Source organism: Aythya fuligula, chromosome 5 (assembly GCF_009819795.1).
Source record: "Aythya fuligula isolate bAytFul2 chromosome 5, bAytFul2.pri, whole genome shotgun sequence".
In the NCBI taxonomy this organism is placed as follows: Eukaryota; Metazoa; Chordata; class Aves; order Anseriformes; family Anatidae; genus Aythya; species Aythya fuligula.
The window spans coordinates 25340707-25359572 of record NC_045563.1 but is presented as its reverse complement, the minus strand read 5'-3'; the positions used below and the strand labels follow the sequence as shown (position 1 = coordinate 25359572).

At 41.6% G+C, this 18866-nt stretch overlaps 1 protein-coding gene across 1 annotated transcript; it reads right to left on the bottom strand.

Moving 5' to 3' along the window:
• Positions 1-766: 766 nt before the first annotated feature.
• ZNF410 (zinc finger protein 410) lies at positions 767-18239 on the bottom strand. Its single transcript, XM_032189009.1, has 10 exons — positions 18171-18239; positions 17304-17500; positions 9061-9196; positions 8532-8765; positions 8035-8226; positions 7044-7203; positions 6003-6184; positions 3187-3276; positions 1926-2051; positions 767-1391 (listed from the first exon to the last, which is right to left on the bottom strand). Exons 2-10 carry the CDS (start codon positions 17334-17336, stop codon positions 1207-1209), a joined length of 1338 nt encoding a protein of 445 aa, XP_032044900.1. The 5' UTR covers positions 17337-17500; positions 18171-18239; the 3' UTR covers positions 767-1206.
• Between the last annotated feature and the right edge of the window lie 627 nt (positions 18240-18866).

Genomic DNA, 18866 nt, shown 5'->3' with positions numbered 1-18866 from the left:
TTCATCATCAGCAACTGACTTGCTAGCCAGCTTTATCAAGCTTATTCCAGTAAGACTAAAGTTAAAGCATATCGTACAAGCTCATAACTACCTTAACTATAAACACCTCAGCCAGCAGTTTCTGGAGTGTTCATCTTTCTGATGAAATCTACTTAGAAAGTAAAAGCATCAAACCAAGTAACTGAAACTCACGAGGCACCTTTCTTGCTAAACAAAGTGTTCTGAAAGTAGGATTATTACATCTCTGATAGTTAATCTCTTAATACACCTCGAAAATGGTATGGAAATAAAGAATTCCCACTTTTGTTCTGGAATTTGCATCATATGAAAATGTTTGTTGTTTTTAGTTAAAGAATTACAGGCTGTTCAACTGGGTAACTGAAAGAGGACATCTCACTAGAGGATCTTCCTGTTAAGGTGCTAATGAACTAATGGTAGCCAAACTACATCAGATCCTGAATCACAGACACGCAGTTCTTCTGCAAGAACCTCTAAATTACAATACCTTTACCAACAGCAGCACTACCTTTACATTCAGCTGGGGATCAATATAAACTCAAAGCATTACCTTCACATAGGAGCAATAACAGGTGCATAGTATCTTAACAAATTCCTGCATTCTTAGTAGTGCTAATTCTGAAGAAAGTCTTCTAAGTTAACAAAAAGTCAAAACATCTACATGGTAGACTCATTTATAGTGCTTCATATATCAATCAAGTTTTCAAGGAAAAAGCAACTGGAAAAGAACACAGCAAATGTAATTAAATGATATCAAGTAGTACATTTATTTCAGATATTAAGTCAGCTTCTGACAGTGAGATGTATTAGAATATAGTCTCTGAAGGTAAAGGATGGAAGGCCTGTTCCTCAAGATACTGGGTGTTTGCACAGTGTCTAGCACAATGAGGTCCCGGTCCTTAACTGGACTTCTAAGTGCTCCAGCAAAACAAACGCTTTAGGCTTTAGGAGAATGGACTGCATGAGCAGTTTTGAAATGGCGTTCCACAACATGGGCTAAATGACATCTAAGCAGCAGACTTCACCTTTTAAGCTCTGCAAGAGAGAAACTTGGTCCAGCAGGTCTTCTCCAACTCCAGTTTTAGGATTCATTCTCCATCTACCCACCTGCTCCGTGCACACTTAAAGCAATGCTCACTTGTCCCACTGCAACATGATGAGTCTCTAGGAGGAACGATCAATCCCACTTCAGTCACCACATATAAGAGGGCGGAAGAAAGAGCAGCTGGTCTCACCCTCCTCCACTCCAATAATAGACTCTGTGTCTGGCAGATGCAGGGACTCAACACCAAGGCTGGGCTGAGAGTTCATGGAGATGAGATTCTTACTATGCACTGTAGATTCTTCCAGCAAACTGCTGCCCATCAGTGACTCTATTGTGAAAAAAAAGGGTAAAACAAAATGATATAAGGACACTGGAACACATGGTACAATCATTGTCCCCCCTCCAAATCACATAGACTTTATTAGACATCTACTTTATCAATTCCTACTCTATGGGCATCTGAAGCTCCAACGGATGATAACTCCTATATGTACTGTTTCCAATGTTAGTATGACAGGATCTCATGCAGACTCAGCTTTCTCTTTAAATAATTCACACAGCAGTAAAAAACAGGCTACTTACAACAAGAATATATAACAAAGGGAAAAACATGTAAAAAGAAAGATATCAGATTCACGTTGATTTTGAAAATAATAAACCTATCTGCCCCTTGACTACAGTACAGAAATAGACCTTCGTCTTCTATCCTAGAAAGGGGAGAGTGAGCAATCCATCCCTACCTCCAAGAGGAACAGTCTTTTATTCTTTACTGTTTTCTGGTCTGTCTTCCCTTCTCTTTGACCATCCATCCACTACTTCCTTCCTGTACTTCCTTCCCACCATGAACGAACGCCCTCCTTACCTGGCTGTTCTCGCTCCCTGCTGCCAGCTGTTCCAATTCTGGAGTGGTGTTTCCTCATATGCACATTTCTGCTGCCACTCTGGGAAAATGTCTTTCCACAAATTTGGCACTGATGGGGCTTCACTCCTTGAAGAAGGGGGAAAAATATCCCAGGAATTACCAAATTGGGAATGAAAATCTCATCAACCAAAGAATCATGACCATGTTTTGATATGGCTGTTGATACCCTTCATGCTAATTATCCATGGAAAAACAAAAAAACAAAAAAAAAAAAAAAAAAAGAAAAAAAAGTGAGAAACACTCCTGTTTCGTAGGCTCCAGAACAGAAGAGTTTTAGATACCAATATTGCCAGATGTTGGAAACCTCAAGTCTGAAGAGTAACATAACATTTCAGATCTGATTTATAGGAGGGTTCAAATTATTTGGAATCTCTTACTCAGTGACATGGAAATATTTGATGTCTTATGCCTAGAACACAAACTGACAAGAAGCAAGGAACCAGAGATGAACCATAAATTGCAATATCTGGTTTATATTACTGAGCAGACACTGGATGATAACTTGTCACTGTGGAAGGATTCCCACAGAGGATAGGCAGAGTCTATCATTTCCCCCACCTATAACCAAGTATGAAATCCCTAAGTGTGAGCTTAGCAGCATGGAAGCCAAATAGATGAAGGGAAAAAAAGCATGGAGAACTCATGAAGTCCCCAAAAGTTACTCCCCTTCCTCAAAAAAGCCATATTTATCACATGCTGAAGATACTTAAGATTGATCAATCAAAACAGAAGGTAGAAGCTTTGAAACACTTGTGAAATGCCTATCTAATGCTCTTTGGCATTAGGTTACAAGTAAGTAGTACTTAAAAAAAACCACAACCCTACCCATGGCAGAAACTCTCTCACTCATGAGAGACTGAATGATTTTGATGATTGTAAAGAGCTGCTAGATTCTCTCTTTTAAATAAGAAAATGAAGATATGAAACAGATATCCAACTTTATGATACCTTAGAAACACTCTTAATTTTAAAAAATAAATTTAAAAATTGTAATCTGAAGTCAGAAACATAACATTTAGAACCACAAACAACAGAAAAATTGAAGTGTGCAGGCCACCGGTACCACAAAGGAAGCTATCAAACAGTATAGCCAGAAATTCTGTAGAAAACAGGGATTTTTTTCTTAAGAAAATCAAATCTAAGTCCTACAGTAAAGATATTTTCTCAGATAGGTTACAGAATGTCAGATGAAAACTCTTACCTGAGTGGACAACCGAATGTTTCCGAAGGCTGGAGTACTCAGCAAAGGAGCGACCACATCCCTGTGCCTCACACAGAAAGGGCTTTTCCCCTACAAAGGAAAAGTAAGTTCTTACATTTTGGGATCACAACTTGATCTGATTGTCCAAGCCCCTGAGAACAGCCTGAAGAACTCTACCCCATTCTCTCTTTTGGCCTTACATGCAACAAAGTTCAACAGAAACAATATACGTGCTTCCTGAGTCTTTTAAAGCATTCACTTCATCAGCTTTTAAGAGGAAACACTTAAATTCTTTGATTGTTAGATCATCATTACCTGAAAGGCAAGAAAAGATCCTCTGTTTCTAAATAGATTTTCCAAGTGCATAAATACCAAAAGAGTAATACAAAAGTGCCTGGAATATGATATATCATTTATATGCAGTTCTTAACAGCCATCTCTCTGCTTCAATAACTCCCAGGATCCTGTTCCCATTCTGCCTCTTGGTGCCAAAAATCCCATTAACTGTATGTATTATTAACTGAATCTTCATATCAGATTCTACACTTTATTTCAGATCAGCCTGACCTTGGCAAAAATCTGTGAGAGATGTGTCAGTCATTTATATTTATCTGTGAAGAAACAGCAATTCGAGGCACAATTTGTTCTCATAGCCTGAAATTTGTTACTTGTTTATATCTCCAGAGCTATGTTTGCATTTTTCTGCATGATGATAAATTGGAATATGACTACACTAATGCAATGTAATATACTTAACCTGTTCTAAATTCCTTTTTAATAAAGTCTTGAATGAAACTAGAGCTAACTGTTGCTTGCAACATCCCACTAAAGAATTTAATATACTATATTTAACAGTATGATTTCAAGCCTTTTTCTACACTACTGTATCAGAGTAACAACAAGTCCATAGCAGATTAAGCAAGCTACCTGAACTATTTCTGTTGTCTAACATATACATAGCTCTCATTTCAGAGCAAGCTTGTTTTTAAAGGTGTTTCTACTCTGATTTTGTCTTTAATAGTCCTCTCCCTAGAGTTTATTCTCAGCTTTAAATCTGCGGTAGCATTCAACAGATCGATTGGTGTTACAGAACTGAAACACACAGCAGATTTCCAAACGCTACTTGTACATTCTGGCTTGTTAGAAGCACTTAAAACTTCGAAAGAAGGAAGAAAAACTACCACTGACAAAAATAACAGCACACAGTTCCATCTATAAGAAACCCTAGATCTATTTACATCTGCAGTTTTTAACACCTTTGGTCTGACGAAACTCTTAATTGCACATGAACAGATTGCAGGTTAGAAAGTTATTTTTTATTCTTCCAGAAGCTACTGCTCTGTTGGTTGCAGAACACTCTGTCATGGAGGATCGTGTCAGCTGGGTCTATTTACTTCATCTGTGCTTTGGCTGGGAGCTTTAAGTGCAAAAGAAAACTGTACAAACTATGTTACTGTAATTACACTTTCAAAATTTTATTATTGGCATATATCACTTTTTACTACATCCCAACATCTGCCCCCAAACCATGTGTTCTAGTTAGACTGCAAATGCTTTAAAATAGCAACTTTTTTCCATGTGTGTCTACAAAGTACCTAGCATACGGTAGTGTTCAAGGCAGCAAGCATACACAGCTGTTGGCAGCCCACATAATTTTTCATTTTACTAGAGATGCCTTGTGCTCTCACAGTTGTCAAGGTTATTTTGAAATGTTAACCAGCTCTAACGCAACCTTCATAGGCCATCAGGGAATCTCTAACAATGTCCTGAGAGGCTTGAACTGAGCCATTTATTTCAGTGGTGTGTTAACCCCAAGGCTTAAAAACAAACAGGCAAAACCCCCAGAATATTCACTGTCAACCTTGCTAACTTAGACTAAAATTTCTGATCATTTCAGCAGGAACTTTTGCAGCTCTCTCAAACACCTTCCTAGGACAAAAGCACCTAAAGCACTCTATGCAGTTGTCAAGACTTTGGCTGGTACACCAACCTCTAAAAATACTGACATGGCAGAATCAAATTCTGCACAGGAGACAGCATGAGCAAACTGTATATAAATATAGCACTACAAAATTATGGTTCTTGTTTTATTTAATATAAAAAGCTGAGTATGAGTTAAGAGTACACAGGCTCCAATATATGGTGACATCCCAGATTAGCATTAGCACAAACACAACAGTTTGCATGCCAAAATGCTATCTTCTAACTATTGCCTTTTTCTATTAGACTTTGCTGCTATATTTTTAATACTCATTCCACAGTACTCTTTACTCCCTAAATTTCCCAAATATTATCATTCTCCAAGCAGCATAGATAACATAAGGTAGTCAGATCCAGCCAGATGTCAGTACAGCTACAACTGCCTACCAGGACTTCACACTGAAGAAATATCTAAGTTATTGTGCTTCTCAGGAAATTAAAACAGCTTCTTTATAAAAGCAATTACAGCAGTGGTGTTCACTGGCTATTCCACTAGGAATGGTCTACTTTCTCCCAAACCAAAGAGAGATCTTCCCCACCCACAATCAAACAACTCAAAGGGGGAAGAGGGATCTTCAAAGCATGCGTCTGAGAGGAGCACAGCACCATCATACAATAGTTCCTGTATGAAATTATGCAGGATAGTAAAAAGGGGTAAACTGTTGATTAATCTGTCCTACAGATCAATGTGAATTGATAAAAAAGGAACATTAATGAACGACAGAAATGTACAAGCATATGATTCTCAAGAGCTGGAGGATGGAGAAGGGAGTGGTTTAATCCTCAGTAAAGACCCCACCACTGCAGACCACCAATAGGTGAAGTCTAAAACACACCGGTGTGAATTCGCAGGTGGTTCTTCAGATTTCCAGCTGTTGTGAATTGTTTCCCACAGCCCAGCTCCGTGCACACAAAGGGTTTTTCACCATTGTGAGTTCTCATGTGCACCTTCAGCCTCTGCAAGACATAAAAACTTTTTCCACAGCCTTCTGCTGGGCAGGTGAAGGAGCGGTCATTCCTGCAAAGCAACAAAATAGCTGTTTCATAATCACCTACTTCAGTGTATTTTTCACAAACACTCAACTTTTTTTTATCTTTGATGAAATAACAAGCAGAAATGTTTAATCCAAAATGAATTATTTCTGAAAATGAAGGAACTCAACCAAAGTGATTGACCTGTATTAGTCCTAAGGAACTACCATATAGCCAGAGTTTGGGTTTTCCACCAGAAGAAGTAATTCAGGTAATACCTTTGCATCATATTGCCTTGCCTAGAAAAGATGTACATTGACCTGGAAAGATGTAGCAAAGCAGTGCAACAGATTATACACAAAGGCCATAGATTTTCAGTCACTAGAGGTTCAAAAATGTGTACATATAACACATGCAATTACTGCTGGCCCTGCCTCAGGACAAGATGATGGACACATATCTGTTGGAGTCCTTCCCAGTTTTCAAGCTTCTCATCTACCTTACTGACAGATCATTTCTCAGCCAGAAAAGGTGATGGTCGTTTTGTTTTTTTTTTTAGAACAAGCAACTCTGTTCATGGATATATAAAATGTGACGGCATCCCACATGTTCTAATGCTCACTGTACCATAGGAGTAATGTATGCACATAGCTACTGTAAATTGTCTTTACTGAACACCTGTTAAAATACAAATATTATAAATCCAACACTAACAAGAGCCTGAGAAAATAATCTAAATCTGGCCAAAATGTTTCAACATAACCCACCTGAGGCAAGCAAAGGGCCTAGTATTTCTAAGAGTAATACCAGGTTTTCACAGCTTGCTGATGTCAAAAAATAATGCTGTCCCAAATAGAGCATGTTTTTATCAAAGTCAGAACAACATATAGCTTTATTCTGCTCACCGGTGTGTTTTCAGATGATATTTGAAGTGAGCTGGCCATACAAATGTCCGATTGCAGCCTTCAACTGTGCACTTCAGCTTCCTTTCCACACGAGATAAATGAGGAATGGGGCTAGAGTCTTTTGGTTGCCCATCTCCTGAGCAAAGATGAACATTTTCACCTGGAAGAAAAAGCCCACCAAAATCTGAAAAAGTTCCGTATTGCTAAGATGTGTCAAATTTAATAGATAAAAGCAGCATCATATGTGATACAGGACTATAAAGTAGATAAGTGCCTGGTTACTGATTGTTTACTATGTCCTACACACAGCTACCCAGCCCACAACAGGGATCAGGGATTTGTGAACCTTACCAGGCCCATAAACTATTGCCAGCAAGTTATCCATATCAGACCAGCCACTACCAGACGAGGCTTACCACAAAAAGAATAGAAAGCCAATGCATCAGAAAATGTAAAAATAGTCTCTGTGTCAATAGCAACCGTCCAAGTAGCAGCCAGGATAACTACTTTTAAAAACACCTTAGGTAAAAAAGAGATACTGCACTTGTTTGCAATTCTTTATTGAAATAGTTGTCACAAAGTATGTGACTAAGTCCAATTATGTATTCTTCAGAAAGCTGATCTTGAAACCAAGTGGAGCTAAGAAGAAATCTTGAGTTACAGTATGCATTAAAAATACACTTGAAAGTGAAAATGAAAGTTGAAATACAAACAACTGCAGTCAGAAAGAAGATATGCTTTACATGTACCAGAGAACAAGGGGACTGCTGGCTCCACTGAAGCTCATTCCCTGAGAAAAACTGAGGAGCCTACGTATGTTACAGAAAAATTACGTGATTGTTCTGTATAACTCTCTGTCACTGACAGTTTGAGGACACATCAGAATAGCTTAAGAGCAAGAGAGAGTGAAAGACACAGGAAGAAACAAGATGAAACAAGAGGTCTTGTGTGGAACACTCAACTTTTGAGACAGAATCAGGAGATATCCTACCATTATTGCTTGCTTTGGCATTCTTAGCGAGCTGTGCCCGAGTGGCAGCAATTAAACTGTCATGGGCCAATTCTTGCACTCGTAGGAACCACGGTGTACTGCTGTCTGTGCTATCATGAGAGAGAAAGTCGTTCCCAGAATCTTCTGCTTCATCTTGAACAAATACCAAGTGCTCTGCTGGGGAGCCCAGCCCTAGAAAAAAAGACAAGCTCATGAAACAGAATTATAATGTAATAGTGGGAAGATGGAAAGTTCTTTTGCTTCCCAAAGGCTAGCATTCATGGCACAGATGTAATAGCTGCACTGAAAAAGTCTTCACTGACCTCTGCATTGGAGGAAGCTGTTGATGATTAAATGATGCTGAAATATCCAATAATGCCCAGCAAATTTCGTGATCTTTTCCCTTCATAAGCAGCAGGGACAGAGATGTACTTGTATCTCCTGCATTCTGTTGTCTGAGACATATCCAGCCAGGTGACAAACAGAAGGAGAATTACCTGCTCTTGTTAGGTTGAGAAGAATAAATGAAGTGCTGTCACTGGGCTGGAGGTCTTGCAATAAACTGGAAGTCTCTGATGATGACAGAAGTTCAGATGGTTTCTGTACATTCTGTGCCCTTGTTTCCTCTCCATCAGGACCCACATTTACCTGCAGGCTCCTCAAGACAGCAGATGAAGAAACATCTTTGGAAGAATTAGTGTGACTTGGAGAAGTGAGATCTCTTTCATCATCTAGTGAAGAAAGTCAAACCAAAGAAAATAAAATGTATGAAAATACTATGATGAATAGATACCTATGAATTATTTTCCTAGAAAACAAAACAAAACAAAACACTTTACTGATTTTGGGTGAAGAATGAAATTTCTAACTAATCAGACTTCACCGTTAATGAGAAAAGTTTCAGTCATCCTTCTGAACTTGTTGGAACGCATTATCAGCAAGAGGCAGGGATGACACACAACAGCACAGAAATAAAAACACCTTTATAAACAGCATCTTCACAGGCATCTGCTGCATAGGCTTTACCTGGCAACATGAGTCTGTTGCATTCTGAGGTCTCAGTAACAGGAAGGAGAGAAAGGCAGGTGATGTCTTTTGGCTCCGATTCCACCAGCCCTTGCCCCAGTGGAATAGAAGTATTCTGAACAAACTGAACCAGCAGCTGGAAAGAGATGTAGAAGATTAGGTGAAGAGTAGCATACATCATTAAGAAGGTACTAAACCTACTTCATTATCCCCTCCTTGTAGGAGTAGCCTCTACCCGTCTCTTGTAGGAGATGCAAAAGACAACTATTACCATCAAAGTAAGTGGAAGCTTTTCAGTTTACATTAACGACGAAGAATGTATTAATTTTATTTGTCATTTGAGAAATATAGATTAAAGTCTCATTTCTTTATCAAATAAACACATTCTAGATCATTGAAGACTATACTGAAGGCTACTTACGCTATCTCATATGTTCTTTTTTAATTCATCTTTTATCACTCAATACTTTACTGCACTCTCACCTTCCAGGTAAGTGTTTTCCATGCTCAGCCTTTGATATAGGTATTTTTTTAAAAGTACTGGCTTTAGACACTTAGCAAAGAAAGTTGGCCTTTTAAATAAAAAAGCAAGCAAGAGAAAAGTCACAAAGATATCTAGCTAATGACTATTCAAAACTGGCAGATAATGATCAGAGGAACAAGACTGGGATGACAAGAGGAGGGGGGGCAAACAGCATCATCTGTTCAAATCAGTCACGGCTAAAACCATCAAAGGTGAACAATTAAAGCCATTGTCCTTAGTGTGAAACCCAACCACTAAGGGGATTCACCAGAAGAAACTCCAGAATACTATACAAAGTAAAAGGGGCTGTTGAATAAAGGGGTACAGGACTTTGGGTTGCGCTTCCTGACAAGAAATTCGGGGACTTTTCATGAATTGTTTAAGGAAAAGGCCAAAGGCAGGAAAAGGAGGGGATCAAGGTGGATCAGGGCAGAACAAACGCAGGAATATGGAGAAAGGGGGATAAAAGAAGGCCATTACATGTAAGCAGGAAGCTGGTCAACTCACTGATCTGGCCAAACTCTGGGCCTAACCATCATGGTATGTTCTGTCTGCTCATGAAATTGTTCACAACCATCTCCTATGGGATCACGCTCCCCAGTGTGTATGTGTGTTTGTGTGTGATATAATAGTGAACGCCAAGCCAGGCTAATTGGCAAGTAGGATGAGAGGTGTGGGGCCAGGTATTGGAGCCACCCATGAAAGGTTTTCCCTGAGCAGCAACCCTTAGAAACAGGATCAGGCTACTTCTGCCGTCTGTGTTTATGTGGGAAGGTGCCAGCATCCTACCTGTGGTAATCTGTTTGTGTGTGTACCTATTGAAAACTGTGCTAAACCTCATTACTGGCTGGATCTGAGACCAGAAAGAGGGAGCAGCTCTCATCCTAATGGGCCCAGGAGGTGAGGAATGTGCAGGTCATTCAGTCCAGCAGATTCTGGTATTCTTAACATCACCAGCTCTGCCAGTGTCAAAATTAATTCTGGCTAACTCATGAAAACTTTGAGTTATAGAAAAGGAACCTGGAATTCAAAATGGAGCTAGAAGTCAGAGAAATTTAGAAGGAAACTGCACCAAATTAGGTATTCAAAAGCTACTACCCTCATTGTTGCACATTTTAACAGGTATTCATGCAGAGCCCAGATGGAATTGTCTGTGCAGGGAGATGGTTCAAAAGAAAGTAAATTAAAAAAAAGGCACGCTCTGTTCACTTAATCACAACGCTACTTCCTTAAAAAAAAAGAGTTGCTAGTCATTTGATCGTTATTTTGTACAAGCATGTTGTGATTGTCTTAGCATTTAACTTTCAGAAAAACTGGCACCCCATTCCAAATTATTTCTACATTAAATACCAGCTTTTTGAGCCTCTCCTACACCAGGATCAAGTGAGTTCCATCTAAGAAACTACAAAGAAAACAAGCTCCTTTGGGCTCTGATTTCTCTATGCTTATTTCCTCACATAAGAACACTGGAAATACTGAGGCTTCCTCAGCTTTACCTCTAAGAAATACTGCTGCCAGGGCCTTATTTGCCCTGAGTGGTCTCACCTGGAGCACTCCCCCCACCCTGGAGCACTCCCCCCATGGGCCTATTTAAGCCCAGCCTGGGGGTCCTACTTGCTTCTTGAGCCCTGTTGTAAGTTTTTGTGTCTCCAGCTGTGTCTCTAGCTTTTCCTTCTGGATGGACTCCCACCAATACTACAGCAGTCGCTTCAGCCCCATCCTTTGTTGCTTCAGGCCACGCTCCCTGGATGGCTGCTGGGTCAGGTTCACTGCTTTGCCCTACCTGGGCCTGTTGATGGGCCCTGCTACCAGCACCCAGCTCTGCCTGCTGTATTCAGGTGCTCAGGAACGTGCCCTGGTCAGTGAGGGGCTGAGTCAGCCCCTGCTCCCAGCTCACCTCCCTTAGCAGCAACCTGTCTTCAGCATCAACTGCAAAGGTAAATATTAAACCTTGAGGTCATCCAGATGGTGGTAAGCCACATGGAACCAGGTCATGAGCCAGACTGCACTTTGAAACATTAATGGTTTGTTTTTTTTCCTTCCATTAGATATACTATAAGATTATCCACAAGCCCCAGTCAGAAGAGGGAGCTACTCTTGTGTTGTCAAAAAATATGTAGGAGGTAAGAGCCTAACCCTGAAGAGCCTGCATTCCAGTTTAAGACAAAATACAGTGTGGAAAGAAAAAAGAGAAGGGAAATAAGAGTAGCAAAGTACAGCAACAAGAAGAAGCTAAACTAAAACCTATAAGCAGCAAAATGGTTCTAAATTATGGGGCTGTCTTTAATTTAAAAGCTATCCTTGATCCCAACGGTTATCTATTCTACCATGAAATACAAATTTTATGGACTTTTCTATTTTTATACAGATGGTCTTGGATAGAACTTTTCCTTTGCTTTAAAGCCTCCACTCCCACACATCAACATTAAGCCACTAAGGAGAAGCAAAAGGCAGCAGCCACAAAACAGATACCCAAAAGAAAAGGGATCCTTCTAATTTTCATCCCGAAGTAATAACAAGCCAGTATGGAGAATTACAGGGGCAAAAGAAGCAGAAGAAAATAAAAGCCCATGAATCATCCTCGTTATTAAAATACCCAATTAAAAAAAAAAACTCTCAAACTAAAACCAATCATTAAGTATACCCCTCCCAATTCTACATCAAATAATAAAGGGAAAATAAAAAAGTGACATTTGCATTTAAACAGCTAGGTACTTTCAGAAACCTCCCTCCCCAAAATCACCAAAAACTTTTGTGATAATTAGAGCAATTGAAATATGGAGGGGGGGGGGAGAGATCATTGCAAACACTATGTGCAGCTTTCTTAACTGTCTTTTAAGTTGTTTTTACAGATGAAAGTAAACAGGAAACTGCAAGAATATTTGGTAATTGGTTATTCAGCAAAAAGGACAAATAAGGAACAGGAAGGTAATTAAATATGTAGATGCACATCCTCTGACACTCTGCAGATAAGAGAGTAACAAAGAAAGAACACATGGGATGCTGATGGATGGGCTTGAGTGTGAACGACTTGTGTGACCTTGAAAAAACTCAACCAGAAACTTTTTAAGAGGTAGGAAAACAACATTACTAAGGGTTACCAGCACAGGTCTTACAGCAAACAGCAAGCTTCTTATGGGATAGGAGAGGAATTGTGAGACTGGGTAAAAGTTATCAGGATGCCTTAAGCAGGGGATGTGGGAATGTGGAAAAACTGAGATATTTAGGGGAAGGTTCAAAGGCGGGGAAAGGGAGGGATCAAGGTGGATAGGGGAGGAACAACCATGGGGAATGGGAAGGGATGGGGATAAAAGGGGCTGACTGCATGTTAACAGGCTACATACAGGTCAGGACACTGCTGTGCCTCATGACGGTAGCCCATCCCATCGTCTCCAACACTGCTTGCTCCTAAATAGTTTCCAAGTGAGTTTGTCCAATAAACTTCAAGTCAGACTAGCCCGTGAACTGGAGGAAATCACAATCCGGAAACTCAACATCCTGACCAGAGACTGGATTAAAAAAATATAATAAAATGGCTGGATATGGATACTGGAAGGACTCAAGGTCTGACAGACTGGACAGATCCATGAATGTGAGTATGTCAGCTGAAAGAGGGCATGATATGCTTGCAGATTTCAAGCCTGGTTACCTGATGAGCAGGAAGAGGATTAGGCTGTTTGTGATCTTCCTGCTCCACGTGAATGCTGTTCATGTTTGTGGATGTCTGTAAAGGTACTGTCCTTCCACTTGTATTAGTGTTTATAGCTGTACCTGTCTGTGTGCATGCATGGGAGCAGGTTCAGCCTTGCTTCTGACCAGACCTTGGAACAGTCTAGGGGTCTCTAATCTGAAGGGATCAGCAGGGGAGGAATTTCCTGGATGCAACAGTTCAGCAAATTTTCTAACTGTATCGTATCTGGCATCACTGACAAGATCCAGACAGGCTTTAAGTATTCCTGAGATGGTGGATATCGAATACCTATGAAAGGAGGGGACTGATTCTTCTGCAAATATGCCCAAAGCATTAGTTTGTAACCAAACCCACAGAATGTTTTGCGGTACCTGAGCAGGAATAGTAAGGGAAACTGAATGTAAAGAGTATTACCAAACCATGAAAGAAATCATTAGAGGTGTAAAGTGGCTTTACTCTACGGCTGAGATCTGCACAAAAGAAGTCCCTTAGAATTCAATGTGAATTTTGATAATAATTGCAAAAGGGCACCCACAGTGTAGATTCAAACTTATGGGACAGATGTGAGTTGTCCCTCCAAGGCTCATAGACTCTCTCAATACAGGATGAACAAAGTTCAGCTACATCTTCCTAGGAAGAATTTTTGTCTCTGCCATAACACCTGCTTGAATATATTCTCCTTCCCTTTTTCTGAAACACCACTTAACTCTGAAATGTCTTTAACACAGACAGTGTATGTACTAAATGTAAAATATTTATTGGCTCTTGTCACTTAATCGGCAGCCCTGTTACCTGTTATGTTACCAAGAAGGCTTGGATAATGTTGTTGACCTCAGAGAGGAGAGAAAAAAAATCTGTTTAAAGGAACTGGGAATCCCTCTTAGGGAGCCCTTAAAAAAAAAAACACAACACAGTAGAGAAACAAAAATATAGCTGTCTGGGACAGATGTTCTGCAACAGACTCCCTCCATCAGATGATTCATATGCTAAGAAGTGGCAGACAGCTGCTTTGTTTGTGGTGGGGGTGGCTGGAAGGGAAAGGGAAGGAAGGCTGGCCCAGTACTAAGGTCCAGATCTGGCCTCCCACAGAGGGCCAGGCTACACTCCCAGAACAGCAGGGATGATGTTCTTAATTGAAACTGCTTCTGCTCTAAATTTAGCCAGTAAACCACTACAAAATGGTCAAAATAACATTTACATTAAGTTCACTTGATTAACTATGGTAATGCTACGCAGGAAGCAGAAAGCTCGCTGCAGTTCTGCAGTTGACCAGTGCGGTGGAGGTGCCTGGAAATATTTGCAATTGTAATGAATCACCCTGAAGGCTTAAAACATGCAAAATGCAGACCTTATCGGCTTTCTGAGGAATGCAGGCAATGCAGCTTTGGGGGCAGGGAATTCAGAAGAAAAGGCAGATACATTTGCCCATATAAACTCTCTCCAAGCAGCTCTGTGATTGCTCATCAAAGGAAGATCCACCTCTGTGCAAGCATTAAACATTTGCTCATATGTTAGTGACTTCTTTAGGGATAAAAAGAGTACCAAAGAAGCTTATGCAATCCATCTGTAGTGCCTTGGTTAATATTATTCTAGATCCTACTTGTGTGTAAATACAATTGAATCTTAGTGAATACCTTTTTTGCATAGTAGACTATAAGAAAGGTATCTGTGGCTGCGAGAATTAGGGTGCCATGGTTCACCAGATGATAAAAAAAAAATTATGACAAACTTTCAGAGATGCTGGAACTGCTATTTGGGAAAGAGATAAATGGGGTGTCATTTCACCACTTTCACCTCAAATGAATGGAAAATGGCATTAACTTAGTAATCAACTTTCACAATCAGAACAAGGAAGAGGGTGTGTATAGGATTTGGTATTTCACAATAAAAATGAATCTCAGTTTATAGTATTGATCAAGCTTTGATGAAGATTGAGGCTCTTGATTGAACATAAATCAGAAGACAGCATCTACGGAAAGAAAAGCCTCTGCAACCACTGTAGTTCTCATGCATCATGTCGGTTCTTACTGGAAAATGACTTATTTGCATTTGCTGGGAAGAAAAATGCAACTCTATGTGAAAATAGGGCTATTAGGTAAACGCACCTAATAAATAAATACCTTAAGCTGGGAGAAGACATGCCTGCTCATATATTCCAAATATTCCATCCTCTTGTTTGTCAGAAATAATCTAAGGGAATCCACCCCCTCATAGACTGAGGTCATAAAGTTTTCCCACCTTATCATTTAGAAAATTCAACGACAGTTTCTGTGAATTCAACCACAAGGCAAGGGAAAAAACCTCCTTGTGGCCCACCAAACTGAGATTATGCAGTGCTACTGTGAGCTTGCAGCTACTCTTTCTGAATGGTGTAATTGGAAGGACTTTATTAAGAAGGAAATGCCTTACTACATTATTTAGGCTGTGATGAGTTACCAGCATATATAATATAATGATATAATCATCATTTTCTTTAAAATAGCGGTTTAAGATACATGCTACATTTCTTGTGGACTGAAGAATGAAAGAAGACTTGACAAAACCAGTTCTATTTCCACCTGCGAACTTCCCTAAAGCTGATTTCAAAGCAGTACTAAGTCATCTGCTCTAGGACCACAGCCTTCAGAAGAGGTAAAGCTGAGAAGTATAAAAGCAAGCAAAGAGAGTGATACAGTCCTCTGCACTTTTAAATCTGGGAGTATAAGGATAGCTGGTTAATGGCTATTCTGCCTAAAAGACAAAGGAGAGGAATGGGAGAAGCAAAAAATTTAAGACACCTTTGTGTTGAATGTAACAAACTGCAGACTTGTATCTAGCAAATTACAGAGAAAGAGTAACAAAGACTAGAAGTCAGATACTGATCAATGGGCCACTGCTCAAGTGAAATGTAAGAAACTTGTAAGAAAACAGCTTACTAGGTTATCTGAACAGGTCTCAGGGGAGAGACCAAATGGATAGGATGCCACAGGGAGAACAAGATGTGTAAAACAAGTTATTATGCAATGTTCAGAGGGAGGATCAAAGGAGGAATCAAGGTAGGTGTGTGGTGGAAGAACTGTGGGCAAGGAGAAGATAAGAGAATCCAATTCTATGTTAGCCTGCTGAATTTCCTCCTATCTACTTACTAAACACTCTTCCTGATATCTCCCATGCAAGAGAGTGTTCTGCTAGTGAACTTTCAGCCAACTAATGTGAATAGGAGGAAACAGCAGTCTAGAAAGACTCAAGATCCCAGACAGAAGCTGGCTAAAAAGCTGTGGGTCTGGCACAGTTACCAGAAGAACTTCAGGCCTGGCAGAGGCTGAAGACATCTGTGACTGTGAGTATGTGTGCAAGTTGACTGAGAGTACAGACATGTTCTGCTAACAAACTTTAAGCCTGATTAACCTACAAGAAAGACCTTTGGTGTTGTTTATGCTGTTAGTGTTTAGCTATTAAAGGTACCTCAGTTGTGTATGTATTTCTTTGTGGCCAGCGGTGTGTGCACTGTGCACATTCATGTGCACATATATTTGTTATTGCCATTCCTGCTCAGGCATGGTGCTGGCTGAACCTAGGGGACAGCAGCCTCACGCTGAGCAACCAGGATCCCCTGGGTGCAACCCTCCACTGCTTCTTGCCAGCTCCTCAGTGGAAACATGAGGACTTCAAAAAACAGAACTGGCTGATGTAAACAAAATAATGCAGACTCCCCAAAACTGAATAAAGTCAATTTGGTTTGAGGGAAAGAAATAGTCAGTACAGTAATTTATTTTATTCTTGTAACAGAAATAAAAACACATTGTAATACTGAAAAAAAAAATGTAACCTGAGAATAGGCAACAGTATTGGCTGAAATTGAGAGGAAGGAGGAAAGCCTGCAATAATCTTTAATTTTTTACCATTCAAATGGTGTTAGAAAATGTCACTGAATAAAAACAACACTGAGAATTACTATCCAGGCAGCAAACTGAGTAGTCTCACTAAACTTTTTCCTGGCTGTTGCCCATAAACTTCTCTGGGAACCAAACCCACTTGATAATTGCTCACCTCTGGTTTGGATTCTAACTCATCCGATAACATTGATTCAAGTGTCCGATTCCTGCAGCTGTCCTCAGCAAGGCACAGATTGTTTTTGTTTTTAATTCAGAGAGAACACTCCCTGCTTATTCTCATATTTTCCTAAGCGTACAACTGTATGGTGGTCTTCCTGCATGAAGCTGTGTTGTGCAAATACTCAGTTTAACCTAAAATGATAAAACAACAAACACGAATGTAGAGGTAAGAACCAAAAAAAAAAAAAAGTCAGCAGGTGTTGCACATAACTGCAGAATGTACCTTGAAGTACTGGGGAAACTCATTCGAGTTCCTGCATTTCTGTTGTTACTGAGTCAGCAAAATAACATCCTAACAGCGTGAAACTCATTGTCAGAGGCTATTTCCCACCTTTTCTTTGCAATATGTACTTTGCAGCGAGGAAAACGAAGCGTTTACCTGCAAACTTATGGAATCGACTGAAAAATCACACAGCGTGCGAGGCGGGGGCGGGGAGGCTGCGTCCCCAGCGGGGTTACCCAAATGGCTGCTGAGAGGTAACCGCAGGCACCGAGCCTGTCAGCGGGGAGCCTCTGCTTCCCCTGCCCTGCCGCTGAGGAGTTCCCTGGCGAACTTCTCCCAGCCCTTACCACAAAGGCAGCGAGCACCTTCCCGACATAACGGGCGACCCGGGCCGGGCCCCTGCAGCCCCCCCTCCCCGCGCGCCGGGCAGCGGGCGGCTCCCGGCATGGCGGCGCCGAGCCCCGGGGGCAGCCCTGTGGGGGGCAGCCGGGGCCTAGCGGGGCCGCCCCTCCGGTCCCCGTCCCGCCCCCGTGGCTCCCCCCCGGTCCCGGCGGAGCCCCCGGCCCCCCCCGGCCTTACCGGCATCTCCACCGCGCGGATGTGACGCGACCGCCGCCCGGAAGGGGCCGAGGAGCGGGGAGAAGGGGGCGGCCCCCGCCCGGCCCGGCCCCCGGCCCCGGGGCGGTGCTCGGGGGGGGGCCGGGGCCTGCGAGCCGCTGACAGGCGTCTTTTTTTAGGGTTTATCCGTCCCTCTCTGCCGCGGGCTGCTCCCCGCCCAGCCGAAGCACGGTGCTGCAGACCGAGGCTCGGGGAACTGCTGTAACGCCCCGAACCAGCAGCCAGGGAGCTGCTGCCTCATGGCCGTGCAGAATGACCGGTTCAGGGGCCTCACGCAGCCACTCGGGAGGCATTCATCACACCCAGCCTTCAGCTGTGACGAGCTGAAGCTTTAGCCCGTTTATTCACATAACCCTACAAAACTGAATCTGCAGCTCTGAGTGTTTAACGTGACCCCAATGGGCTGGAGCTGAGTGAACGGCCAAGGGAGCTGCCTGCATTGTGCCAGTCATCGTCCCGGCACGCGTGTGCTGACCCCGTGCAGCCCAACCAGCTTCACGGATCGGTTTCTCGCCGTGTCGCTTCAGCAAGCCCAGGGCAGCGAGCTGTAAAGCCTGACTCTGCTACATTAACACACTGGGTAGTCTCGAAAGTGCGCTGACTCGTCATGAGCTCAGTGACGGGGAGTTGTTGAGTAGGTATTAAAATAAGGAGACG

Bases quoted from the DNA above. Each gene is read 5' to 3' on its own strand.
- ZNF410 (XM_032189009.1), bottom strand. From the start codon at position 17,336: ATGTTATCGGATGAGTTAGAATCCAAACCAGAG. The intron at 8,227-8,531 runs GTAATTCTCCTT...CTTTTTTTCTAG, and splicing joins TCTCAACCTAACAAGAGCAG to GGCTGGGCTCCCCAGCAGAG. The intron at 6,185-7,043 runs GTGAGCAGAATA...GTTGCTTTGCAG, and splicing joins TATCATCTGAAAACACACCG to GAATGACCGCTCCTTCACCT.